This window comes from Bidens hawaiensis, unplaced genomic scaffold (genome assembly GCF_021521415.1).
Source record: "Bidens hawaiensis isolate Kalapana, Puna unplaced genomic scaffold, B.hawaiensis_p1.1 tig00014295_1, whole genome shotgun sequence".
Classification (NCBI taxonomy): domain Eukaryota; kingdom Viridiplantae; phylum Streptophyta; class Magnoliopsida; order Asterales; family Asteraceae; genus Bidens; species Bidens hawaiensis.
Genome location: NW_027492230.1, coordinates 32,441 through 60,229, shown reverse-complemented (window position 1 = coordinate 60,229; position 27,789 = coordinate 32,441). Strand labels below are relative to the sequence as shown.

At 34.9% G+C, this 27,789-nt stretch overlaps 6 protein-coding genes across 6 annotated transcripts; 2 read left to right on the top strand and 4 right to left on the bottom strand.

Annotated features, from left to right (window-relative positions):
- Window positions 1–1,552: 1,552 nt before the first annotated feature.
- LOC143546229 (cell division control protein 2 homolog C-like) lies at window positions 1,553–4,236 on the top strand. Its single transcript, XM_077037935.1, has 5 exons — window positions 1,553–2,268; window positions 2,374–2,467; window positions 2,671–2,740; window positions 3,720–3,858; window positions 3,954–4,236. The coding sequence occupies exons 1-5, from the start codon at window positions 1,750–1,752 to the stop codon at window positions 4,044–4,046; spliced, it is 915 nt and encodes a 304-aa protein (XP_076894050.1). The 5' UTR covers window positions 1,553–1,749; the 3' UTR covers window positions 4,047–4,236.
- Window positions 4,237–5,686: 1,450 nt separating this feature from the next.
- On the bottom strand, window positions 5,687–6,292 carry LOC143546215 (uncharacterized). The gene has a single exon (XM_077037923.1). It carries the CDS (start codon window positions 6,290–6,292, stop codon window positions 5,687–5,689), a length of 606 nt encoding a protein of 201 aa, XP_076894038.1.
- A 4,373-nt stretch (window positions 6,293–10,665) lies between these two features.
- Window positions 10,666–15,050, bottom strand: LOC143546214 (uncharacterized). The gene is made up of 6 exons (XM_077037922.1): window positions 14,814–15,050; window positions 13,719–14,618; window positions 12,930–12,986; window positions 12,622–12,828; window positions 11,992–12,066; window positions 10,666–11,433 (listed from the first exon to the last, which is right to left on the bottom strand). Exons 1-6 carry the CDS (start codon window positions 15,048–15,050, stop codon window positions 10,666–10,668), a joined length of 2,244 nt encoding a protein of 747 aa, XP_076894037.1.
- A 62-nt stretch (window positions 15,051–15,112) lies between these two features.
- On the bottom strand, window positions 15,113–15,592 carry LOC143546213 (calmodulin-binding receptor-like cytoplasmic kinase 2). Its single transcript, XM_077037921.1, has one exon. The coding sequence runs from the start codon at window positions 15,590–15,592 to the stop codon at window positions 15,113–15,115; it is 480 nt and encodes a 159-aa protein (XP_076894036.1).
- Window positions 15,593–16,711: 1,119 nt separating this feature from the next.
- LOC143546212 (uncharacterized) lies at window positions 16,712–17,590 on the top strand. Its single transcript, XM_077037920.1, has one exon. The coding sequence runs from the start codon at window positions 16,712–16,714 to the stop codon at window positions 17,588–17,590; it is 879 nt and encodes a 292-aa protein (XP_076894035.1).
- A 4,401-nt stretch (window positions 17,591–21,991) lies between these two features.
- On the bottom strand, window positions 21,992–25,812 carry LOC143546209 (putative serine/threonine-protein kinase PBL28). Its single transcript, XM_077037919.1, has 3 exons — window positions 25,002–25,812; window positions 24,309–24,459; window positions 21,992–22,477 (listed from the first exon to the last, which is right to left on the bottom strand). The coding sequence occupies exons 1-3, from the start codon at window positions 25,793–25,795 to the stop codon at window positions 21,992–21,994; spliced, it is 1,431 nt and encodes a 476-aa protein (XP_076894034.1). The 5' UTR covers window positions 25,796–25,812.
- Between the last annotated feature and the right edge of the window lie 1,977 nt (window positions 25,813–27,789).

Below are 27,789 nucleotides of genomic sequence, written 5' to 3'. Positions count from 1 at the left end.
CATAGGCACAAAACTTATCATGCATCCATACCAAGACCCAAATTCCTACGTTCTAGAGATTCAAACTAACTTGATAAACTTGCAAAAGCATAAATATAAAAATAATTCAAACTTTCAAATTAAAGACTAATAAACAAAAAACTAAACACTTTTACTTGGCCACTTCAACTTTCTCTTTTGAACCGTTTTAGGATTAACTTCCAGTAATTTATAATAAAGTTTTTGGTCATTAGAGGGGAAGGTGCACTCATGAGTATTACAAATTCACCGGCCAATCATACACCGTTATTTCATTTCTACCCTCAAGTACCCACAAACTGGAAACACCTACCCAAAAGTACTATAAAACATAGAACTTTTTTTTTATTTTTTTATTTAAAATTTAAACTTAAATAAAACAATTAAATGTAATTAAAATTAAAATTTCATTAAAAGTTTTACATAACTGAAACCGGAGTACTTATTTTCATTGATTTTTTAGTTTTTTATTTTATTTTTCCATTTTCGTGCCTAACCGTTGATTTATTTATGTGTACAAGAGGGTCTTGAAATGATAATCACAAAGATGACAAAAGGTGTTATTGGTTTCTTTGTGTATCTTATGTGTCTTCCTTTGTTGATCATAGACTCTTTTGACTTTTTTTGTGACAACAGTGTAATTTCTTGTGTTTAACTATATGTGATTATTCATTGTATGCTAAACATTTCTTGGACTTAATTTGTTGTATAGAAATAATATTAGCATGTTTTATGAAATCTGAAGAGATTGTTTTGTGGCTACATATCTCTTAATAAGCTTAGGTGCAACCCTGCAGGGTCGAAATGATTATTTGGTCAACCGAAAAACTGACGTTAATGATAGACCAACTGACGTTGATGTGTATATATATATATATATATATATATATATATATATATATATATTGTGTTGTACTAAAGTTTATTGATGATGTAGGAAGGATTGTGTGAGATTTATGGTGAATCATGGGTTTTGAATATGGGAATGTGTAAACTTCTATTGATGTCAACAACAATTTGAAAATAAAAAAATAAATGCCCAACTTTCGTAAAACATTGTTGTAGTTATTTCAAATCTTTTTTTACAATATATAGGTTTAGTTTCGAACCATGAGTGGAGTTTAGGGATGGCAAACTATTTTTTTTGTTGGTTTTAGTTTATTACCGGATTCCATATGGTTAATTTTACGTCAACTTTCTAAACATTTTAGTAATTTTAGCACATTACTAAACAACTTTCTTGCTATGTATAGGTGTTTCACATGTTATTGCGTTACCATAAAGAGTTTTATTCTATTATAACTTTTATGTAATAAATCAAAACTCATTCGTAATCTTATACATTAATTGCCTTAATACTAATATAAGTTTTCCTATGACTCCGTTATTCCCACCAGTTCATTTTAAATATAGTATATATATTTTAAGTAGTGTGTATAGACGTAGTATATCCAAAAAGTAATTGACGATTTTTATATTTTCATCCGTGTAGTACACGGGTTAATAACCCAGTAAACTAATAATTTTATCATTCAAAAATTTCAAAGAATTATTTGGGCCACCAGAAAAAGCCCAACCCAAACCCAAATTACCAAAACAATTCAAACCAAGTTAAGAGGGAAACCACCCCTTCAAAATAATTCCCGTTACCATTCCCATTTCATTTCAAATTCACAATATATCCGCTCCATCTCACTCACTCACCAAACCCTAACCCCCAAATCAATCACAATGGAAGGCAAATACGAGAAGCTCGAGAAGGTAGGCGAAGGCACCTACGGCAAAGTCTACAAAGCCAAAGACAAAAAGACCGGCGAGCTCGTCGCCTTAAAGAAAACCCGACTCGAAATGGACGAAGAAGGCATTCCGCCAACCGCTCTCCGCGAGATCTCCATCCTCCAATTACTCTCCACTTCGATCTACATCGTCCGGCTTCTGTCCGTTCAACATATCCAGCACAAAGGCAAGCCGATCCTCTACCTCGTGTTCGAGTACCTCGATACCGATTTGAAGAAGTTTATCGACTCGCATCGGAAAGGACCGAACCCGTCCCCGCTGCCACCGACTCAGATCCAGAGCTTTTTGTACCAGTTGTGTAAAGGCGTTGCGCATTGTCATAGCCACGGCGTGCTTCACCGAGATCTGAAGCCGCAGAATTTGCTGGTGGATAAGGAGAAGGGGATTTTGAAGATTGCTGATCTAGGGCTTGGAAGAGAGTTTACTGTGCCTCTTAAAAACTATACTCATGAGGTTTTGTTATTATTATTATAATTATTTATTTGTTTTAAGTGATTTGATTAGGTTACAATTAGAATCTGATTAAGTGATAATTGATGTTTGAATGTTTGATTGCAGATTGTTACTCTGTGGTACAGAGCACCAGAGGTTTTATTAGGATCTGCTTCTTATGCCTTAGGGGTTGATATGTGGTCTGTCGGATGTATTTTCGGTCAGTATCTTGTTCATAATCTGTTTGTTAATGTGTTTATTTCATATGAAGTTACTGATGTTGATGTTAAACTGGTTAACAAATTTTCATCCTAAAGTGTTTAAATTTATAAATGTGTTTGAATTTTGGAATTGTGTGGACTGTGGATTATAAAGATCAGGGTGTTTAGATTAATAATTAATTTGATTTGTAATTTTGTACAGCTGAAATGTCAAGACGACAAGCTCTGTTTCCTGGTGATTCTGAGTTCCAACAGTTGCTTCATATTTTCAGGTTTTAATATAACTTAATAAAATAAAACTCATGTTTATTTCCTTTATATTCAACTAGATAAAATGAAAGCTATGACCTTGGTCAAAATTAGGGTTGGGTATACATATGCAAAAACTATCATAAATGTGTTTTACTAAAACTTAATATGATAAAAGCATATTTATATTCAACTATAAAACATAAAGGTATGACCTGGGTCAAAATTAGTGTCGGGTAGTATACATATGCAGAAACTATCATGGATATTTGTTTTTGTATAACTTAATATGATAAAAATCATATTTGGTTTCTTTATATTCAACTAGAAAAGCTAAAGGTATGGCCTTGGTCCAATTTAGGGTTGGTTAGATATACATATGCAAAAACTAGCATGAATCTGTTTAATGGTTTATATTTAAAATAGATGAGTGATATGCATCTTTTGGTTGTACATAAAGAATTCGACCGCGCATATAAGGGTTGAGTAGTGGTGCAAATGAGCCAAGCCTAGCCCAAGCTTGGCTCGTTTTGACTTACTAGATCTCGAGCTTGCAGCGTTAGGAGCTCTTTTTCCTAAAGTTGGGCTCGTGAGTTGTTTTTTCAAGTTCGGTCTTTGGTTTTATTAATTAACTTATATACGAGTTTATTATTTTTATATATTTGAAGAAAAATCTTATACCAGCCTTAACTCGGCTTGGGCATGTGTAGTACCTTAAACAAGCCAAAGCTCGGCTCGAGCTCAGTAATGCATTGAAAAATTACTACATAGAAGTCCAAATTCGGTAACTCTTAAAATACACAAGGCTCGGTAAGGCGAGCCTAAATAAGCTTCCCATACAAAGCTTGAGCTCGGGCTTGATAACTAAACAACCTTTATTTGAGGCTTGGGCTTGACTCGTTTCGAGCTTTTTATCAATCTGAACTTGAGTAGTTCGAGAGTGGCTCGACTCTAGGGATAAGTACCATTGCATCATTTATGATAATATTACATTAATTGCAGGTTGCTAGGGACGCCTACAGAAGAGGTGTGGCCAGGGGTAAGCAGTCTAAAGGATTGGCACGTTTATCCTAAGTGGGAACCTCAGAATCTGGCGCGTGCTGTTCCGTCACTCGGACCTGATGGTGTTGATCTGTTATCGGTATGATGATAAACATAATTCTGTTAGTTGATTAAAAGTTGGATATTGTTAAATGGTTGTAAGTGCTGATGTAATATTATGATTTGTTGTTTCAGAAAATGTTGAAGTATGACCCTGCTGAAAGGATTTCAGCCAAAGCTGCTATGGATCATCCTTATTTCGACAGTCTTGACCGGTCGCAGTTCTGAAGGTTCTTGTTTGTTATTTGATTGTCAGAAATCATCATCAACATCATCATCAACTTGGTGACTGATTATAGTGTGTGATATCTATTTCACAGTTTATGTCTTTTATCAAACAAATACTATGTTTTACTTATGCTAGTTGTAATATGTTATCAACCAAGAACTCACCTATAATTCCCTATTGTGATTACAAATATTATGTTTTCTTGATGGTAGATTGGATTGGTTTCTGTTGACTCAAAAACCTTTTATCTGGTTTGGCTTTTTTAGTTAGTATATGCACACACATGAATAAAACATATTGTGAATAAATCATATTGTAAAACATATTCACAAGATTTTTCACCTGCCTATTTTCAGAAGGTTACTAGTATCCCTCTTTGAAGATCTATTTCACAATAATTTTAATACCTGTCTATTTTTTAAAACTAAACCTTATACGGATTGAGTTCACGAATTAGTGTGTCAAACTCGACACAAATCTTTACATGAACTTGAATACAAATTCTTTATTCAAACTCGACACGCTTTAGACCTGCTAGACCTGAATAAGACATAGGGTCTGGATCCTGGGCCTGTTTTTCGCAGGTTAATGGTTCGGGTCTGATGAAACACACCAAACGAACCCTTTAAGACCCAGTTAGTGATAGCCGATAAACAAAAAAGAACTTAGAATTATTAAGAACTGATGTAAATAAGGTTATGTGAATTTTGAAGCAATATCAAATACACCGTCTAATCTAGAGGGGATCAATTGATTGTCTGTGTACTATTGAATCAAGGTTAGTCTTCTTCACCTTTTGATAACATAAGTATCTTCAAGGAATCAACTGTACATGAACCCTTATTTGTTTCATGTTAATAAATCTTTATGTTCATTAACTGACTGAGCATGCATGAACCGGACCCTTAAATTGTTTGAACATAAATATGACAGGAAAAAAAGAAAGGTGGTTGTAAAACTCCAAATGGTGACAAACCATTAAAAGGGCCTAGTTTATCACCATCTGTTAAATATTTATACAAATAGAAAAATGGAGATACTTAAATGGGCTATAAAACATAAACGGGTATTTAGGAACCAATAAGCAACCTGACCCGTTTACCCGGTAATGTACCTAAACCGATATCTTCTAAACGAGTAGTGCCCCGGGTCTGATTTTTCTACTTAAACAGGACCATTTTTGACCCGTTGAACACCCTAATAAAAATCCATCCAAAAAGATGTGTTTATAAAAACTAAGTTTGCTTTTAACTTTTCACCTAAAACGCCCTTTAATTTTATTTATTATAAAGTTAGCGGGCCAACCTGTATAGGTGTCCCCTGTATTTGAGACCGATCTATTTAGCTAAACATAATCACATATTCGACCGAAACTTCCACAAACTTATTATTTACTTGACAGTTGACATATAATTTCACAAACATCATGTTAACTTTGTTTCAACCCATCAACAACACAAAAGAAATGACTTGTATATTGTAACAACAACAAACAACTTTATTTCAAAATAAACACAAAGTCAGATCAAAACACTAAACATCAACCATATAACATAAAAAAAACACCAAAATCGAGTACAATCCGCGTGAAATAAAACCAAATTAAATCAAATAATCACTATTTCTTCATCTACATCAACTAAATCTTATTCTTGTAATAGCACGTCTGATTCGCAATGGTTTGCGACACCACATTGACACTAACATCACACGTGGACGTGGACGTGACATGAATATAAAAAAACAGAACCCGAACCTTAGCCTTAACTCGGGTATAAGTCGAAAACGGGACATTCCCAGCAACAACATCCCCGTAAATATCCGAATCCGAAACCAACCGATCCGCGAAAACAGTTAACGTGAGATTCAAATCCTCCGAACCATCCGCACCGATCCTCCCATCCGGAAACGGAACATTACCCACGTCGTTGTTTTTGTACCGGAGCGTTGCAGAACTGCTCTGGTACTTGATAGTGACCTTGTTGGGGTTGTTGATGGTGATGTTGACGGCGAGTGATAGGTTGAATGATACCGGTGGGATGAGGGAGACGTGGAGGTCTTGGAGGTGGAGGGAGTTGAGGGTGAGGATTGGCTTTTTGGGTTTGTAGACGGTGAGGCCGAGGATGAGGAGGAGTAAGGCGATGGTGAGGATGGCTCCGGTGATGGATGACCAGATGATGATGAGTTTCCGCCGGTGGAGCTTCCGGGAAGGGTCGACGGAGGCGGATCGCTTTTCGACGTCCATTGGAGGTTGAGTTTATAGTTATTATGCGTCAAAGTGGGAAATTAAGGAAGTATGTGTGTATATATGTTGGGTAACGCGGACAGTTGGGAATCTAATTATAGCATTCTTTCTTAATACTTTCTAACTTTCTTTTACTTTACTTTCTTGTAATTTAAATAAATAAATATACATATATACATTTATTTATTTTGTTTTGTTTTGTTTTGTTTTGGGTTATTATAAATGGCCATTCACGTGGCTTGACGCTAGAGGTGTACAAACTGAGTACTTACTCATAAGCTGGTTTAGGTTGAAACTAAATTGGTTTCTGGTCAACGATTCAACGCAATCAAAACTATTATATGATCAAAATGGTTACAAACCAAACCGGTATGAAGGACTGGGAAACTGGGGCCGAACACCCGAAAAAAGGCGAGGGTGCACTCACTCCGTTCTCCTCCCCTGGGTATAGAGAGAGGTTTTTTTGTGTTTGGATTTCTTGTTTAAAATCTCTTTTCTCTGATTTGATGAAACCATTTAAGGTCAGTCTGGAACTGGTTTTCGTAGGAACCGGTTTTCTGTTACATGATACTTTTATTTAAAAACAAAATTAATACATACATGATACATACAAACAAACATACATACATGTATAGACAAATACATAACATCACATAACATAACATACGTATAAAAATTTACTCATACATTGATCTCTAAGAATCAGTTCCAAACTTGTTTCAGCTGAAAACTAAAAACATGTCCTAACCTAACGGGCTGTAATAGTTTCAAACCGGTTCGATTGACTTTTTTTTCCTAACTTGACGCTAACTTTAAAACGATAATTTGATTCCGACTTGGTTTTTAAATGAGCTGACTGGTTCTATTTAGTTTGTAAATGAGCAAAACATGATCAAAGGTACGCTCGGTCTAGTTAGCTCGAACTATTTTGTATATAAATAATTATATATGTATATACAATTTTTTTCAACCTTTTAAGTTTGTTTTCAGATACATTATATTCAACTATACATTTGTTTCTTATTAAAAAAAAATATTAAGTGGAAAAAGGAGATAAATAATGCTTGAAAACTCGTAGATCAAATTTTGCTTGGAAAATGCTTATTCGATTTTTTCTCGGTTTGTAAACTGCTAATATTAGTAGTACTTTCTTCTTTTTCAACAGGTGTGGGTAAGGATGTTTTATCATCTAAGGCTCACACCCGTGAACACTCGCCCGAAGGTTAGGACATGTGAAAACCACATAATCGCCTAGTCTCCAATCATCACCTTGATGTCTCTGAAACTAAATGTTGTGGACATAATATAACATGGGTCACATGAAACACCAAGTCTCTTTCTTACCACTCCACCAGGCACCATTAGCTCATTGGCCCTTGTGGATTATGTAATAACAGTTAACATAAACCCTAAACCCTAAACCCGAAATCATAAAAAGAAAAAGCGACTTGTAAAAAAAATATGAAATCTTTAATTTTGTGCTAATTTGGTAATTATATAAGTTTAAGGGGTAATATGAAAGTTGGTTTTTCCAACGGGGGGTATGACAAGCAACCAAGGGGGGTACATTTAGCCTGACCCTAACAGTTTCATGTAGTAAGTAAAAAAATATTTCTATTTGATTCTTCCTCTATAAAAACATTTTGTTCCGTAGTCGTTACAATTTGTTTTTCTTCATCAATCATGGCGAATATTTTATTTATTTTATTTTTTTTTGCATGACAAGAGTATAATTATATCAAAGTATGACGTAAACGCCTCCAACAAAAAACTAGAAAAATGTTACATAATTTGAAAATAAAAACAATAGTGAAGAGCAAGAGGTGCACCGTTGTAATGCAAGACAAGGGGGAGTCGGCCCAAACACTCCAATCGACTTCTTATGTTTGGACCTAAGTTTGAACCACCCAAATAGGCTCCTTTTAATTTCTTCAACCGTGAAGGCAATGAATAATACCCGAGCCTTAAACACCTTTTCGTTCTATTGTTTCCAAAAGAACCACAAAGTCAAGTAAATAATCGCCAACTAAATAATAGCGGAGATAGAAGTCCTTTTTGTTCTTCATGAATATAAATTAAATAAATGTTTGGGAACAAATAAAAAGGAACGTGGATGTTAAGAGGCTGCCGTATACATTATAACTAATACTTCCAGATGAAGGCTTGGCATTTATGAACGAATTGATAACCGTAATCCCACATATTCCATGTTGCAGAGTAGACCCAACGTCTATATATCAAAGTGGGTCAATAGTTGTGAGTCAATAAAAAAAAACAAGACTTTGATGTCTACCATGAATTGGGTGTGTTTACCTAATTATTTATGATGCCTATATCTATAATTTTATTTTATATTCTATATTTTATACTCTATACCTACATATAGAAAAGAGTAACCACTTTATCACGTCTATTAAAACATTTCTTTCCCTTGTCTTTATCTCGAATAGATTATACATATTGTTTTTATAATATTTTGTTTCCCACCTCTATATCTTATTAGATGCTAAACAATATATAGTTATTTTAATAAAAAAAGTTATATGAAAAAATGCGAAATTTGTTCATAAAATATTTTTATAAATTAAATATTTCTTTTTTATAAAACCAAAATAAATTATCGAATTATAGTGTTTTTATAATAAGCATTTGTAGATTTATGGATTATATTGTTTTTATTACTTAATCTTCCTAATATATAAGTTTATAAAACCCATTAATCATAAGCTTTCATCTCATTCTATCTAATTCTACCACATAACTAAAATCACTTGCAACACCATCACTTGAACTGTTTCTATCACTCAAGCTTTTCTTTTATAAAACAAATCCGTCATCACCATTCAATCACTTGGCTCCGTTACAGGAGTGTCCGTTTCATTAATTGTAATTAAAGGAAAAAGAGGATTTTTTTGCTTTTTGACTAGATGGAGTGTAACCTAATTTTAGAAGGTAAAACGGGAATCGAACTTGCCAAAAGTTGAAAACAACTCCATTGCATTATTAGATAACGTGATTCAACTATAAATGGGTAATCTTTGATACTTGAACTATAGGTTAGTGTTCTAAAGTAATGTTGGGTAAAACACACTTATCTAACCTATTAAAGCAAACCTAACTAATGTATCTATAATAAATTTAATTCAAAAATTTTAACGGATGTTATGACCCATATCCTAATCATCGTTCGACAATGTTCCATTCGTCGATCTTTCCCCTGTCAACAACCGCTCCCTGCAAATTAAAGTTGGTTTCCAAATGTTGAACCAGTGACGAAGCTATTAGAGAAAATTATAGTTAATATCATTAGAGTTTTAGTTATATAGTGTTATCATAATTAGTAGATTATATTTGATTATGTTTCCTTGTATTTATCTTCTTTGTAACCCTATATATAGTTGATCAATAATACATTACACCTCAGAGGGTTTTCATTATTCTACAGAAGCTTGGACAAAAACGTGCACACGTAGGTGAGGGGTCAAACTTTGATGCAAAGAGGTAAATTGACATAATGTATAAAAATTTTCGAATGAAAACAAGTAAATTTACATTACTAACATAAAAACGGTTGGTTCCTCCACGAAATCTTATGATACCGTAAACACGTTTATTTATAAACCTCCATCCATCCAGAAACTCTTTGTGCTGAACATGGTTGACTTTCAATCTTGCACGATACGAACTATATACTTGTGGTTGAACCTCAATCACCTCCTGAAATCTACATGATTACACAGTTAGCCACTTAGCCACAGCCCTCTTTTTTTTATGCATCTTAATTTGGTATTTTGTTATTACAAAATAGAGAACGATAATATGATTAATTAATTATAATTAATAATATAAAGCATATCATGACTAAATTTCACCCTTTTGTGTTTTAAGTAGCCAAGGCTACAACATTGTTTTTCAGTGCGTACAAATGGGACTTGTACGAAGAAAACCGTAGCACTCAGAAGAAAAAATAAATTAAATTTGATGAATTCATTCTTCTCAATTTTGACTTTTAATCTTTGTAGTCTCACATTTCTTCTTCCTATGTCTAAAGTCTAAACTAAGCGGTTAAAATAGTGTTGGATCCATTCTTGCTTTGACATCTTTTCATTCACAATTCTTTAAAATATATGTGTATAGAAGTTACCATAAATTACCTTTTATGATGTACACAAGTTAAAAGTTATAGTTTATATTAATTAATGATTCACTTTAACGAATCTAACTATTGTAGAAGTATGATAATTATTGACCTGGAATCCCAATGCCTTCTTAAGTTATGTTAAAACGTCTTTTGTTGTCGGCCGTTTTTCTCTTTTATCATGTAAGCATTGGTATGCAATTTCTAGTCAAGGATTTCGGCATCATCTGGTCCCTTATTTGCTCAAAACAACCTCGACATGCTTTCCATTTTCAAATTTGTTCTTAATGAAATCTGGTTGATAGCGACCCTCATGTTTGTAGATTGCAAATGTTGATCTCCCACACAAAAGCTCAAATAAAACTAAACCAAATGAATAAATATCAGATTCTATGGTTAAGAATCCTGATTTTTTATAAAGTAAGTCCAAGTATCCATGTGTGCGACACACATAATCGATGACATAGTCTGTTTCACGAGTTAATGGACTTATTAAAGAAAGCCAAAAATCATCAAGTTTTGTTTTCCAATCATGATTTAGCATTATGTTAGAAGTTTTGATGTCCCTATGTATCACATTTGCTTGTTTTCCAACTCCCCCGTGAATGAAATCCAACGCGCGTGCGACATCAATACATATATAAAGTCGTTTCACCCATGTAAAAGTAGCAACATTCAAGTACCTATCAAGACTTCCTTTGGGTTCATACTCATAAACAATGATTTTTTCATCTTGTTCATCACAATAACGTACAAGACCAATGATATTCTCATTCTTGTATTCCCAAAGAATTTGGAGCTCACCCAAGAATTGTTGTTCGCCTTGACTAGACTCTGTATCTAGTCGTTTTGCAACAATGGTTTTAAATCTATTAACATCTTGAATGTTTCCTTTATAGACATTCCCAAATCCTCCTCTGCCAATCCGGTTTTTAACATGGAAGTTTTGTGTGGAATCTTTTTTGTCTACAAGTGAAATTTTGGGGCTTTCCTTATTGTTTTCCTGTCAACCATGAGAAGGATAAAAATAAATTGTTAAGTTCTAAAAACTAACAATGAATTTCATGGGAATATGTAATGTTTGTTAGATTATAAGTTATGAATGAATTTCATGGGAATATTGTCTTACTATTCTTTATTTGTGTGACATAGGCAGAAGACTTGCGTAGACTTGTTGCTTGAATGGTTGATGCTGGTGACATACGTTTTCGTTTCTTGTTGTCTAAAATGAGCTTATGAACCTTTTCCCTATGTTGAGCGTTGGAAACACACACACACACATATATATATATTTGCATGAAGAAAATAGATGTTTAGTACGCTGATAATGAGTATAATAAAGTGTAACGTAAAAAATGTTACAAAACCATTGGTAATGTCAGCGAAAGATCTTTGTGAATTTCTGAAAGCTAAAAAATATAAAAATTCAAATATATATTAATTAAGCATAAATTTAATTAGTCAATTATGTGCAATTTTTTTAAAGTATTGCATAATTTTTTATAAAAAAATCATATTTTATGTGTTTATAGGTTGTATGATAATGTGAAAATTGGTTTACAAATGTAAAACTGATAAAAGTAGCCATAACTAATATCATTGGTAATGTCGTCATAAGGTCTTTTTGAATTTCTGACTACAAAAAAATAACAAAAAAACAGAAAATAACATATGAGCTATAAGTTTAAACATCTTGTAATCATTAAACTTCTTTTACAAAATAAAATAAGTATATTTGTAATTATACAATTTTCAAAGTTATTAGAAAATCAAATAACATAAACCATTTGACATATACCATAAGCAATTGTTAAGGTTTATTCATAAGTTTAAAAAACCATAACCTATAATCACTTAACTATAAAATTAGTGAAAAATAGTAAACTAACTTCAAAAGAATTTAAAATGTGTGCATAAAACAACCATAAAAAAAGAAGTTGAACATTTCAATATTTTATAAAGCAATAATAAAATCGTAAACAATATAAATTCCAAAATGCAATAATAAAACCATAAACCATATGAATTCGAAATTCCAAGTAACACATAAATCACAAAAGCCTAAACATAGATAAGTGTTCAAAATCCAAATGAGACCGTATGAAGCAAATTGAAAATGTATAAAAAAAGCTTTTAAATGAGACGGTTTTTAAGATTTTTCCATTTTAGGAATCAAGAGTTTGGACTTGACATTTTCCTCATCAACAACAGTTGTCATCAAGTGAGATTTGGTTGCAGACTGAGTCGGGGGATCATCCACATCATACACATCAATAAGATTTCTTTTATTAATGAGACTTGAACATGACAAGGAAGTCTTCTCATTGTTGGTTGTCATGCTCTTCCCTGTGTTTTTTTCAATTGCATTGAGATGGTCACCCGTCACCGAAATAACATCCTATTAATTTAATACAAAAAGGAATCAATAACTACCGAATTTATATATATATATATATTATTTTGTATAATAAAGGTAATTTAAAATGGAAAGTAACATACCTTCACACTAAATGTCTCAACAGACGCACCAATAGTAATGGAATCGGATTCTTGACGCTGTTAAAAGCATTAAACAAAAATAAACGGGGTTAACAAAAAGTATTAAAATACTTCATTATAGTCTTTTTTTAGAAATTATGTTTCCTAAATATTGTGTAAGAAACATCTAATTTAACGTTATCCGGTTCTTAAATAAAGGAATTTTAGAAAGAGCATATTATAAAATATCAATTGATCAATGTTTTCACAACCGGATCAGGCATTAAACTGGACGTGTCACTGGTTCACCGGTCGGCTGGTTGAACCGGTCAGCTCGAATTTAAGAACCGGATAACGTTAAATTAGATGTTTCTTACACAATATTTAGGAAACATAATTTCTAAAAAAAGACTATAATGAAGTATTTTAATACTTTTCGTTAACCCCGTTTATTTTTCCATTAAGTCTACATTAAATTAATAATAAGTATTTTGAAATCTACAATTAAAATAACAGACATTATTCATTTTTATCATTTAACAAATCAAATTTCGTTTAATACACGTATTCAAAAGCTAGTTAATAATAAGCCAACAACACACTTTTTAGTGAGTACAAATAGGAATTGTACAAAGAAAAGAATAACATTCAGAAGCAAAATTAAATTAAATTTGATGAGTTAATTCTTCTTAATTTTGACTTTTAATCTTTGTAGTCACACATTTCTTTCACCTATGTCTAAATTACAGTTAAAACTGTTTGATCCATTCTTGTTTTAACATCTTTTGTAGAAGTATGATAATTACTTACCTGATATTCCAATGCCTTCTTAAGTTCTGTTAAAACCTCTTTTGTTGTTGGTCGTTGTTCTCTTTCATCATGTAAGCACCGGTAAGCAATTTCTTGAAATGCAGCCAAGGATTTCGGCATCATCCGGTCCCTTATTTGCTCAAACACCACCTCGTCAATCTTTCTTTTTTTAAATTTGTTCTTAATGAAATCTGGTAGATAGCGACCCTCATGTTTGTAGATGGCAAACGTTGATCTCCCACACAAAATCTCAAATAAAACTACACCGAATGAATAAATATCAGATTCTATGGTTAAGAATCCTGATTTTTTATAAAGTGGGACCAAGTATCCATGTGTGCCACACGCATGATCGATGACATAGTCTGTTTCACGAGTTAATGGACTTATTAAAGAAAGCCCAAAATCAGCAAGTTTTGCTTTCCAATCATGAGTTAGCAGTATGTTAGAAGTTTTGATGTCCCTATGTATCACCTTTGCTTGTTTTCCAACTCCCCCGTGAATGAAATCCAACGCGCTTGCAACATCAATGCATATATTAAGTCGTCTAACCCATGTAAAAGTAGCATCATTCAAGTACCTATCAAGACTTCCTTTGGGTTCATACTCATAAACAATGATTTTTTCATCTTGTTCATCACAATAACCTACAAGACCAATGATATTCTCATGCTTGTATTCCCAAAGAATTTGGATCTCACTCAAGAATTGTTGTTCCCCTTGACTAGACTCTGTATCTAGTCGTTTTGCAACAATGGTTTTAAATCCATTAACATCTTGAAGGTTTCCTTTATAGACATTCCCAAATCCTCCTCTGCCAATCCGATTTTTAACATGGAAGTTTTGTGTGGCATCTTTTATGTCTACAAGTGAAATTTTGGGGGTTTCCTTATTATTTTCCTGTCAACCATGAGAAGGATAAAAATAAATTGTTAAAAGTCCTAAAAACTCAATTGGTAATAAAAATTAGTAAAATATTATAGAGACTATAAAATGACGATGAACTAAAGATAACTTGGCGGTATCACATATCTAAAACAATGAGCAAGCATTTTACTTTTATCTTAAAACTATGTTTCTAAAACATTTACTTACTTGAAAAAATAAGGCTTTCTCAAGTTGCTCGACAACGACTTTCATTGTTGGACGTCGGTCTTGAGTTTCTTCCATGCATTGATTTGCAATTTTTATAAATGTTGCTATAGAATCCTTGTTGGGTCCTCTATTTAGAACAAAACTATTTTCACTAGTTTGTTCCTTAATCATAGGATCAATATTGTCTTGTAGTGTTCCCGTCCAAAGGCATCGTCTTGCCACATAGGCAAGCCCCATGGGACTCTCCTTCTTGTAAATCTCGTCGGATGCTCTCCTTCCACATAGAATTTCAAACAAAACTACCCAAAACTATAAACATCCGATTCTCTTTTCAACTCGCCGGTTATCATATATTCTGGATCTGTGTAGGACAGTTTGCCAACTAAATTGTTAGGATATAGAGCTTCCTCTACTTGATTTGGAGGCAGGAATAAGGCGAACCAAAAGTTAAAAATCTTTGCCTCCCAGTTCTCACATAACCCAATGTTGTAGCAGTTGATATCACGATTGATTATCATCTTTTGGTCTTCCATCTCTGAGTGAAGGTAATTCAAAGCGTGGGCAACATCAATGCACATTTTCAAACGTTTTTCCCAAGTCAAAATTCTCATTTCATTGGCACTTCCTAAATACGCGCCAAGGATTCCATTAGAAACATTTTCAATGACAAAGATCATCTCAGAATCTTCCACACAACATCCAAGTAGAGTAACTATGTTGGGATGCTTAACGCTTGTTAGCATTTCAAGTTCTTTAAAAAACTGTTTCTCCCGATCCATGAATGTCTAGAGATGCGTTTTATAATTACGAGGCGGTATTTCTTGGGGTGTTCACCGTTATTATTCCCTTCTACAGATGAAGGTTTTTCTTTATCAAAGTGTTCGAGGTCAGCTGTGTACAAAGTATACTGACTACAAGATAAAATCTCGTGTGTATTTGAAAAGTTATCTGTTGCTAATTTAATATCACTTAGACAAATCTTCAAGCCATCCAACTTGCTTAGCTGCAAACATGTGAAAGGGAAAAAAGAGAGTTACAACTTAAACTTGCTAGAAAAACGAGAACAAAACTGAACAAAATTTGAGAAGAACTGTGTCGTGAATATTTAGTTGGTCAGTTTAGAAAATTATTGGTGTGCATGGGTCAGTTTTGACCTAAAACCGTAACCATTACAGAACTTTCGGTTAATAATAACTACATCAATTGTTAAGGTAAATCTCTAAAGCCTAAACACCCACCCATGATTGTATTCTATGGTTGATCAAAGTTAGTTTTTAACCCTAGACATGTTTATTTAACTGCATGAGTAGGTTAAAATCTAAATTATACATCCTCATCAGCACCCTCCTATAACCCTGCCACAAAACACGGGCTTCAATGCTAGTTTATATCCAAATTGTCACTTAAACTAGTTGAGGTAATTAATACGAGGAAAAAAAAAAGAGCAAGTGTAGGAGGAGAACTTCCTTGAATTTCACGTGAATTAGGGTGATAAACAGATTGAGTTCTAAAAAAATATGGATTAAAGACAGTGTACGTCATTATTGGACGTTCCCCAATCCCACCAAAAGGTTTCACGGTCAATATTATTGAAGGAAACTATTGTCTTATCATTTTAGCTTTAATGTAATTTGATTTGGTTGTTATGGTGTTTCATATACTTAGGAATCAATCATGATTTTGTGTTTATGGTGATCCACAATCATAGGAGATAATTGTGGACCTCCATCCCTTTATATTGTTTGTATCTTGGCATATCGAATCAAGGAAAAAAACATTCACAAAAGTCCAATGTTTATCATGGTAATCAGAGCCAAAAAGAAAACTTGATTTTTTTTCCACTTACAGCTTTCTTCTTCCTGATTCATTTTCTTTTTTTTTTTTTCTTTTCACTTTCCATGTCTTCCTCCAATGATTCCCAAGCTACAAACAACCAAACTCCACCAGAAAAACAACCCTTACACCCAGCTTATACTGTTACCAACATCAACAATAAAATACGAACCCTCGATGGCAAGAAAGTAACTTATTCTTCTTGGGTTAAACTCTTCAAACTCCATGTCCGTGCCTATAAAGTTCTCAATCACATAGATGGCACAGAACCACCTGAAGAATCTGACCCGAAATTCTCTTCCTGGTTCGAACTTGATGCGCTTAGTCTCCAGTGGATATATAGCACATTATCCGACGATCTACTCGGCTGTGTTCTTGACACCGATATCACGGCTAGAGCCGCATGGCTAAAAATACAAGATATCTTTGTCAACAACAAACACGCCAGAGCCGTCACCCTTGAAACCAAGTTCACAAGCACCACCCTCAACTCATGTTGTTCCTTTGATAACTACTGTCAAACCTTGAAGGACATCGCTGAGAAATTACGCTATGTTGATCAACCGGTCAATGAAAGTCGCCTGGTTATTCAAATGGTTCGCGGACTTCCCATTGAATACGACACCATCGCTGCAATCATAAACCAAAACAAACCCACATGGGAAGTTGCTCGAAACATGATTGAAGACGAACAAACTCGAATTGCTGCTCGATCCAACAACAACCGTGACACGGTACTCTTGCACTACAATAACCCCGCTCAAACCGATTCAACCTGGTCTCCTTATCCCAACGGCTATCGGGGCCGGAACTATGACCCGACTAAAGCAGCTAGAGTTCGTGGACATAATACGCGTGGGGGGCGACAAGGTGGCTACAGCCGACCACCTCCATCCACAGGTGGTCGTGGATCCAGTACTTGGGGAACACAATTTCATAACTAGTTGGGCCAACAACACCACCAAACCAACATGGCTCCCACATCTCAATCCCAACAGTCTGTTACACAACCACCTTGGACACCACCACCCACACCATACCCGTCTAACCCGACCCCATTAACCCTCACTTCTTTCCTTCATCCTACCATACTGTCACCACCAAACCCACTAATAATACCAATACCAATACTATCAATCAACCTACCCTAAATGCCAACCATTCTGTGGAGCAAAACCCACCAACAACCCAATCTCCCATGCAACACATGCAAAACCCACCATCACCCCAACCTCACGTAAACCCACCAACAAACCAATCTCCCATGCAAAACCCCTCCAACCAACATGCGGAAGCCAACCCGAAACCACCACCACCCCAACCTCCCACAAATGACCATCCCATGCAAACCCGCTCCAAAGTTGGTGTATCCAAACCTAACCCCCGATACAATCTCGCGGCCACAACAAACATTTCACCTATACCTAATTCTCATACCAAAGCATTATCGGACCAGAACTGGCTACGTGCTATGAACAATGAATATAGTGCCTTGCAGGCTAATAATACATGGGAGTTAGTTCCGAGGCCCGTAAACAGTCCGGTCATAAATTCAATGTGGTTATTCCGTCATAAATTTAATGCTAATGGAACATTGGAGCGGTACAAAGCTCGCCTTGTGTGTAATGGAAAATCTCAAACAGTTGGCATTGATTGTGCCGAGACATTTAGCCCGGTTGTCAAACCCGTTACCATTCGTACAGTTCTATCTTTAGCCGTGTCACGATCATGGCCGATACATCAGTTGGACGTCAAAAACGCCTTCCTCAATGGCGATCTTAAGGAAACCGTTTACATGTACCAACCACCCGGTTTTATTAACCCCGCTCGCCCCAATCATGTTTGTTTACTAAAGAAATAATTATACGGGCTAAAACAGGCGCCGAGAGCATGGTATACTCGCTTTTCGGCTTTCATCACGTCCTTGGGCTTTCGCAACAGCATGTGTGACACATCTCTATTTATTTACCAGAATGGTAACCACATAGCCTATCTTCTACTTTATGTGGACGATATTGTTCTAACGGCTAGCCATTCTGACCTTCTCAAAAGATTCATCAACAAACTATCCATTGAATTTGCCATGTCTGACTTGGGATCCCTTCATCACTTCCTCGGCATCACGGTTACCCGAGATCATCAGTCTTTGTTCCTCGCTCAAACTCAGTATGCTCGAGACATCCTACACAGGGCTAACATGACCGCATGCAAACCATGTTACACTCCCGTCGACACTAACTCCAAACTTAGTGCCACTGATCGGACTCCACTACCGGATGGTTCGTTATACCGAAGTCTAGCTGGAGCACTTCAATATCTCACCATCACCCGACCCGATTTGTCTTATGCGGTGCAACAAATCTGCCTATTCATGCATGCCCCGAGAGATATTTATTTCGATTTTATGAAATGCGTTTTACGGTACATTCATGGCACCATCGATCTAGGTCTACGGTTATCCGCGTCACCAAGTCACTCGTTAGTTTCCTACTCTGATGCAGATTGGGGGGATGCCCGGATACTCGACGCTCAACGTCGGGTTATTGTATTTTTCTCTGTGATAACCTGATCTCTTGGTCCTTAAAACGTCAGCCAACCATCTCTAGATCAAGTGCGGAAGCCGAGAATAGAGGTGTGGCAAACGCGGTTGCAGAAGCCACGTGGATTCGAAATCTTCTTCTTGAGCTAAAGACTCCAACAAACAAAGCCACAATTGTTTTTTGCGACAACATCTCAGCCGTTTACTTATCTGGGAACCCCGTGCAACATCAACGTACCAAGCATGTTGAGATGGATATCCACTTTGTTCGTGAAAAGGTTCGAATAGGCCACGTGAGAGTGCTTCATGTACCATCACCACAACAATACGCAGACATTTTCACCAAGGGCTTACCGAGATACTTATTCTAGACATTTAGGTCCAGCTTGAACATCACAACATATTCACCTCAAACTGAGGGGGAATATTGAAGGAAACTATTGTCTTATCATTTTAATGTAATTTGATTTGGTTGTTATGGTGTTTCATATATTTAGGAATCAATCAAAATCATGGTGATCCACAATCATAGGAGATAATTGTGGACCTCCATCCCTTTATATTGTTTGTATCTTGGCATATCGAATCAAGAAAAAAACATTCACAAAAGTCCAATGTTTATCAAATATGAGATCCCCCCTACCACTGAGTAAATAATATGATGCCAATATTAGAACCCAACTACCCAAGATTTCCACAACAATAGATCTTCACATCTTACGACACTATTGTGAGAATCTCCCTTTCAAATGAACTAATGATAAACTATACATTACTAGTAGGTGAACAATGATATAAAAAATTAGCAAAACATTTACTATTTACTTATCTTTTACTTTATAAATGACATTTCCTTTTGCTTCTATTATATATCAAAAATATTAGATGAAAGTCCACGCAATGCGGCGGGTGTTTGAATACATATTCTGGTAATCTCGTAACAATTATGTGTGTTCATGGTTCGATTTAAAACTTTGAAATCGTTTAAACTAGCCATCGGTTAGGTTTCACAGTTCATTTTTTCTTTAACTTTCGGTTTCAATTTATAACAGTTTAGTTTCGATTTTCGTCAACAAAAAATCGTTACTAAAGGTTTGTCTCACATGTTTAACTTAAAAATCGTCAAAACGGGTTGTGAGCAGTCATACGTAACATGTTAATTTTTTAATTGAAAAAACTACAACAATATCATACTCAAATTAAAGAAAATAAAATACTCGTTTTTATTGTGTAACTTTCTAAATAAATATTTACGTATGAAAAAGTTATGGTCGTTGAAAAATCATGAGGGGAAATTGATTTAAAACTATAATAAAAAATAATATATAGTAAAATATGATGGATCAAACTTGCAAGTGTTATTTAATTTAACAAAAATCCAGTAAAGTTGAAGGTGAAAAATTGTACATATTTTCAAATAAGTTGAAAATTCGCGTGAGATTTTATGTTTGAGTGACTATTTTGTCCTTCAACATCTTTGTATGTTGTACCATGTGTTATATAGATTGTAAATCCCTTAAAATCCAATGTATCTTAATTTGTCTTCCTCTCATACATTATATATAGTACAAATATAGATAATAACTTTTAATGTACATATGTGCGGGTCTTTGGGCGACAAAAACGAAATTACACTAACTTTGATGTTATTTTACTTATTTTGTGAAAATAACTTTAAAAGTACCGGAAGGTTAATCATGCACCAGTTGAGTGTTATGTGTCTTATGTTCAAAGCTTGATGCAAAACAACCATCAAATAGGGGTCTCACCGGAAGCAGTTACTCTATTTCTACAAGGTAGAGGTAAGTGTCTACATTTTACACTCCTAAAACCTACCATACTTTTACTATTAATGGGATTTACTGAGTACAATAACGATGAATGTTGTTAAATAAACACACAAGTTAAAAGACCCCTACTTTCAGAATGAGATAAGCTAGGATGACTTACGTCGAATTCCAGTGCATTCTTCATTTGCATTAAAAATTCTTTCATTTTGAGTCGTTTTTCTCTTTCTTGATGTTTGCGATTGTCAAGGACGATGTGCGTGGCCAGTTTTGCGTTTTCTAGTGACATTTTCAGGTTTTTCTTGTTGCTTTCCTGTGAACCATGAGGGACCAAATAAATTACGTACATTAATAACAACATTACGTTCTTTTATTAATTTTTTAATATATAACCCGCTTGAGGAAAAGATAATTTGTGTTTCCAACCAAATCGGTTACGTTACATCTAGAAAATAATATATGAAAAATACAAAAAGGTTAAATGTGTTTTTATAATATTCACTTACTTGTAAAAATAGGGCTTTCTCTAAGTTCATTTAGTACGACTTTCATTGTTGGACGTTGGTCTTGAGTATCTGCTACACACTTGTATGCAATCATACAAAATGCGTCAAGAGAATCCTTGTTGGGTCCTTTATTTAGAAAAGAATTATTTTCATCAGTTTGGCCCTTTATTATGGGATCTATCATGTCCTTTAGTTTTCCCCTCCAAAACCTTTGTCTTGCCACGTAAGCAAGCCCTTCGTTACTCTCCTTAAGGTAAATTGGGTCGCCGGCACTCCTTCCACATAAAATCTCAAATAAAACTACTCCAAAACTATAAACATCTGACTCTCTTCTTAACTCCTTAGTGCTCACATATTCGGGATCCGCATAGTAATCTTTGTAATTGATTTGTTTTGTATTGAAAGCTACGTCTTCTAGATTTGGAGACACGAGTACTGCATGACAAAATCCATCAATCTTTGCTCCCCAATTCTCGTCCAACCAAATAATGTTGCTGCTTATAAGGTTGTGTATCACATTTTTGTCTCCATCTCAAAGTGAAGATAATTCAATGCGCTTGCAACATCAATGCAGATTTTCAAACGTCTTTCCCAAGTTAAAATGCGCATATCTTTGTCATTTCCCAAATAATCAAAAAGGCATCTGTTAGAACCACTCTCGGTGACAATGATCATCTCGGAACCTTCAACACAAAATCCCTTTAGAGTGACTATATTGGGATGCTTAATCCTCTTAAGCAATTCTAGTTCTGTAAAAAACAGTTCTTCTCCTATCTTGTGATCTTTAGGAATGAGGCGTCTTATAAATGTATTGTCATAACTCTTGGGAATTTTACCTTTACTCTTTACTTCATGAGACGATCGTTTTTCTTCAAAAGAATAATCAGGTACGGCATTGTACCAAGTATAATAATTGGTATATCTAAATACGCATGTGTCTGAAAAATTATGGGTGGATAATTTTATATCATCGAGTGAAATCTTCAAGTGTACCATGTTCTGTGACAACATGGAATTCAGAGTTACAAGTTAGAAATAGGAGAAAGAAATTTTATGGTTAATATTTTGTTAATGCTTACGTTATATAACCTAAAAAGTTATGTTCACATTAGCCATAACCATAGCCAACAAGGGGTGTAAATTAAGAATGGATAACGTTACTGGTGACTCTAAGCCGATGATAGGGATCATCTAATTTTATCGGACTTAAGTTCATCATTTGGAATTTGGATTTCGATTCATTTGGGTGTTTTGTTCATCCATTTGGATTTCGATTCAACATTGGACTTCTTTATATTGTACTTGCTTACAGATATTGTTTTTGGATTATGTCAGTTTATTTGGTTATTTATGTTTACGAGTGAAGATAGTTATGTTCTATTTTTAGTTTTTGACTTTCTTTTATGGTTTAATTTTTTAAATTTTCACCATCAAATGCTCGAAACCTCATTAACCCAACCCGATAAACCCAAACCCAAAAAAATCAAGACAGATTCTCGTCGGTTTTACTTTTAGGGTTGGATATAAAAATCCAAGACCCGAAAAACCCAACATGAGAAACACAACCCAAAAAACACTACTTATGTTGGTAAGCGGTAGTGGTGTGGTGGTGGCTATACAAGGATACCAATTACCAAATACATCTTCATAGATCATAATCATGAAACCAATTAAAAAAAAAAGAAAATTGGTTTTAAATATTCTCAACTATGCCCTATTGACAAATAACAATCTTAGCATAACACTTGGTTGGTGGCGGTCCCAACTAAAAGTGTATTTGTTTACAAAGGTTTGCGACTAGCAGAACCTTAACGTCGTTAGTTACAGGTCGCCCGTAAAACATTTTTCGTTGGGAAGCTCAACATGAACACCACCACCACTAACCAATTACCACCACTAATTGAGCACCACCAATTGACTCCAAATGTGGTTCTAGGGTTCCGGCGACCTAAACAACTGAGACTTTTACTTGAAAAACGTATAAAAGTCTGATCTAAGGTTATAAAGAGGTTTGGGTCAAAAATATTGAGTTTTCCAACAAAAAATGTGAATTGTCCGACAAAAAATGTTTTTCCGACGACCCGCAACTAACGACGTTAAGTTTTGTTAGTCACGGAACGTTGTAAACAAATACACCTTTAGTCGTGACCGCCACCGACTATAAGTTAAGTTTGGACTGTTATTTATAATTACAGCATAATTTAGATTATTTAAAACCAATTTTTTTAAATAAGAAAAGAGAAAAAGAGAGAGAACACTCGAACATAAAAATCTTCGTAGTTTAATATTTCAATGCGGGTAATCTTTTTTTACCAACAACTCATCCAACAATACAATCTCTATTCTACTCTAATATTTATTAAATTTTAATTAAAATAAGTTGTAACCGTTACTTTTTTATGAAAAGCCAAATTCCTATTCCTACTCTACACCATTATTGCCCAGGTTCAAACCTGAAACCTCCAATTTAAAAGGCACATGTCTTTATTAAGTAGGCTAACTCCACATATTGTTATTAACAACAATTTATATATTATAATTTAAAAGTGTTAATTTGTTACAAACTAGCCAATATTATATGGTAGTTTTAGTTTTTCTTTTTTTTTTTCTCAGGTGCTTTTAATTTGCATTTATTAGAACGACATCTCACACGCTCTTCAATTTTATTTCTAAATTACACATTTTTTTTTGTTGACAACTAAAGGACTTAAACACAAACCTCTTGAAAATATGCAACGTCTTATCAACCTACCGCTAGTCCAAACGCCCTTATAATAAACATCTTCTATATAAAGAAATGAAAACGTGATAAAAGGAAAAAAAATCTTACAAAATTTTCACGTCGCAGCTGGAACTCCAATGCATTCTCGAGTTCATGGACAATATCAAGCATACGTGGGCGGTGTGCTTGCTCGACCTTTAAGCAAGAGTATGCTGTCTTTAGGGATGACAATGAAACCCGAACCCGATGTGAAAACCCGAAACCCGACATAAATGGGACGGGTAATACCCGACCCATTAGGGTTTGGGATTAGTTTTGAAATTTTTCACGGGTTTGGGACGGGTTTTGGATTTCTAATATACCCGATTACCCGACCCGATTACCCGATAACATAAACCCATTTACCCGATTATATACCCAATGTACTCGATATAACTTATTATATTATATATATATACTATATACCATATATATTGTTTGCCAAAACATGTTTATGTCAATTATTTGAGACATTTTATGTTTATGGTAACCATCTTTGTAATCCATTAGTTATATTTTGTCAAAACCCGGTAAAAACCTAGCGAGTTTTGAGTCGGGTATACCCCGTGGGTATTTTTATCAAAACCCGATAAAAAACCCGAAACCCGACGGGTAATTACCCGATTAAAACCCGACGGGTTTGGGACGGGTTTGGGATGGACTTTCATAACCGGGTATGGGTTTGGGAATACCTAAACCCGACCCAAACCCAACCCATTGTCATCCCTATCTGTTTTTGAGTATTTTCCGAGTGATCCTCGCGACATTTGAGTTAATAAATCAGGATGGATTATATCCTGCAATGTTTTCTTTTCATAATGATCCTTGGCTAATAGATCAAGATACCTATTTGCCTCATTCTTAATATATGCTCTCTTCCCTGACAATATTTCAAATAAAACGACACCGAATGAGTATACGTCCGACTTGTGGGTAACGCCTCCTATCTTTTCAATTTCTGGGTCCATATACCCAATTGTGCCAATAGGTTCAAAAAGGAAAACTTGGTCCATCCGGTTATCTGATTGTTTGATGGAAACTTTAAAACCGGATAACTTGGGTTCCCAGTTCTCATCTAATAAAATTGTGGAGCTGTTGATGTTTCTGTGTATAACACCATAATCACGCTCATCATCATAACGGAGGTAACTCATGGCACGAGCCACACCTACACATATCCTCAATCTTTGCGTCCATGTGAGGTTCGGGTTGTTTAAATGTTCCTTGAGACTTCCTTTAGGCTCATACCTCGTTATGATGATCTTCTCATCTTTCTCGTCACAAAATCCAATAATAGAGACTATATTTGTATGCTTGAGATCAGAAAGCACTGAAATTTCTGTCCAGAATTCGATGTCTCCTTCCCCTTGCCTACAATCTAACCTCAACGCCGCAATTTTGATCAACTCCCCAGACCGCAAGAGGTGTCCTTTGTATGCTGGTCCTAATCCACCGTGTCCAACTATGTTACCATGATGAAAGTTGTTGGTAGCCTTTAGTATGTCTTCGAGTGGGATTTGTAAGTGAGCAAGCTTGGTGATTGTTGTTGATGCCATTTTCAAGTAGAAATTAAGGAGTGGGTTACAAATGAATGAGAAACTAGTAAGCTGATCTAAGAAGATATACAAAGAACTATATATTATGCATGGATTAGTATAAAAGTATATGTTAATTATTGGTACAAACAATTTCCGACAAGTTTGAATATAATTAAATTGCTAGTGTTATTAATTATATACCGGGTAGCCTCGAGAATATAAACATTAAACAGAAAGTAAAAGTCCAAAAAAAGTGAAGAAATGAAAAGGAAAAAATAAGCTAATTGGTCATTCAACCCTAATCCATTTACATCAAACGCATTTTTATATATACATGGTGAGCACATGCAAGCCTTGATATTATAAAATAGTAACGTGTGACTAAGAGCTGTTGGTAACACAAATCTATACTATTTTTAAATTTTTTTACCATCAACAAACATATAATATGTAGTTACTTTGTATGTGATGACCTGATGGTAAAAGATCGCTGCCAACTAGCCTAATCCAACTGTACAGAGTGTTTAATTGTCTCCAAGCTATCTTCAGTATCAGTGATAACTCATCTTCTCAAAGGCCCACTGGTGGTAAAAAACTGGACGCCCTCAAGATCAAACTAGAGATCACAGTCTTCATTCAATAAGCCACCCATGCCTCTGCAAAATGTTATAAGTGAGCTTTGAACTTGGATATCCATTTAGAAACCTATGTTTCCTACCACTATGCTTGGAAATGACATCTATACTACTTAATAATCAAGGATTATTAGGCTCATTATTGTGGAGCTATATGATGGTTGGTTAATTTGTATATATTTAAGTTCGTTTATTTACTAGTTTTAACCGTTTATTGTGGAAACTTCGATACTTCATATTTGTTTATTGCATTTTCAGGTCACATGCATTAAAACAGTTAATTTGGACCTGTTGAGGCACGGGATGAAGGCCCGGGACGTCCAGCACGCAAAACAAGGCAAAATAACATTTGTTGCTGGTGAAGACACCCATCAAGGTACGCGATGGGAGAGCCTGAAGACCAATCGCGTATCGCGATGGGATTAAAATATTGATTGTTGACTATTGGTCCAACACAATACGCGATGGACCCCAGAAGACCCCAGAAGACCCCATCGCGTATCGCGATGGGTGGCGAAGACAGGAATGTTAGGGTTTTTATGATATTATTTTTACGACGACCCTATTTTCCCCTAACTCATTCCAGGCAATTTCTAGAGCAAAGAGAGGATAAATCCATCACACCAATTCATACCGAGATCATATCCATGTTCCATTTCATCATAATTGAAGATTTCGTGATGTCGAGGCTCGGCTAAATCCTTCGAATCATACCCAGGATCTAAAGTTTGTATCATTTTCAGTTTTCTCATGTATTAAGAACGAATATTTTGTAACAATTATTGATTAATCTATAAATATTGATGTTTAGTATTGTTAATCATTCAGTCGGTTTAGGTTTATGTTGATCAGAACGATTACTTTGTCGGTTGCTATGATAATTGCTCATAGAATTGTTTTAACTAGTTGAATTCAATGAAGCATACAATTGCCTATAGTTGAGTCACACTGGTAGGGATTGTTTGATAACCAGTGTCGTGTGTTAGCGATTGTTGATGTCTAAGGTTTAGCTTGCTAGTCAATCTGTTTTAATTAGTGATAGTTAATCTGTTAAGCTGCATGAGATTACTTTTTGTGTGCATACTTGATGTGATTTGCTTTTGTTGATCGCTTGAATTTGTTAAGTCGCTTAATCCGTATTGAAACTCAAACTTATTTGCTTGTGTGATCAGCACTACCATTCATACTTCATAATATTAAAAATTGTTTACACGATTACATTGACCACATACTCTTCGTGTTCGACACCCTACTTACCCTAGCTTACTTAGGTGATTAGGAACTTGATTTAATTATTCAAGACTAGATAGCGACAATCTAGTATCACTACAATAAGGACGTTAAAGCGGAGATGCACACCCATATCGTTAGCGGGGC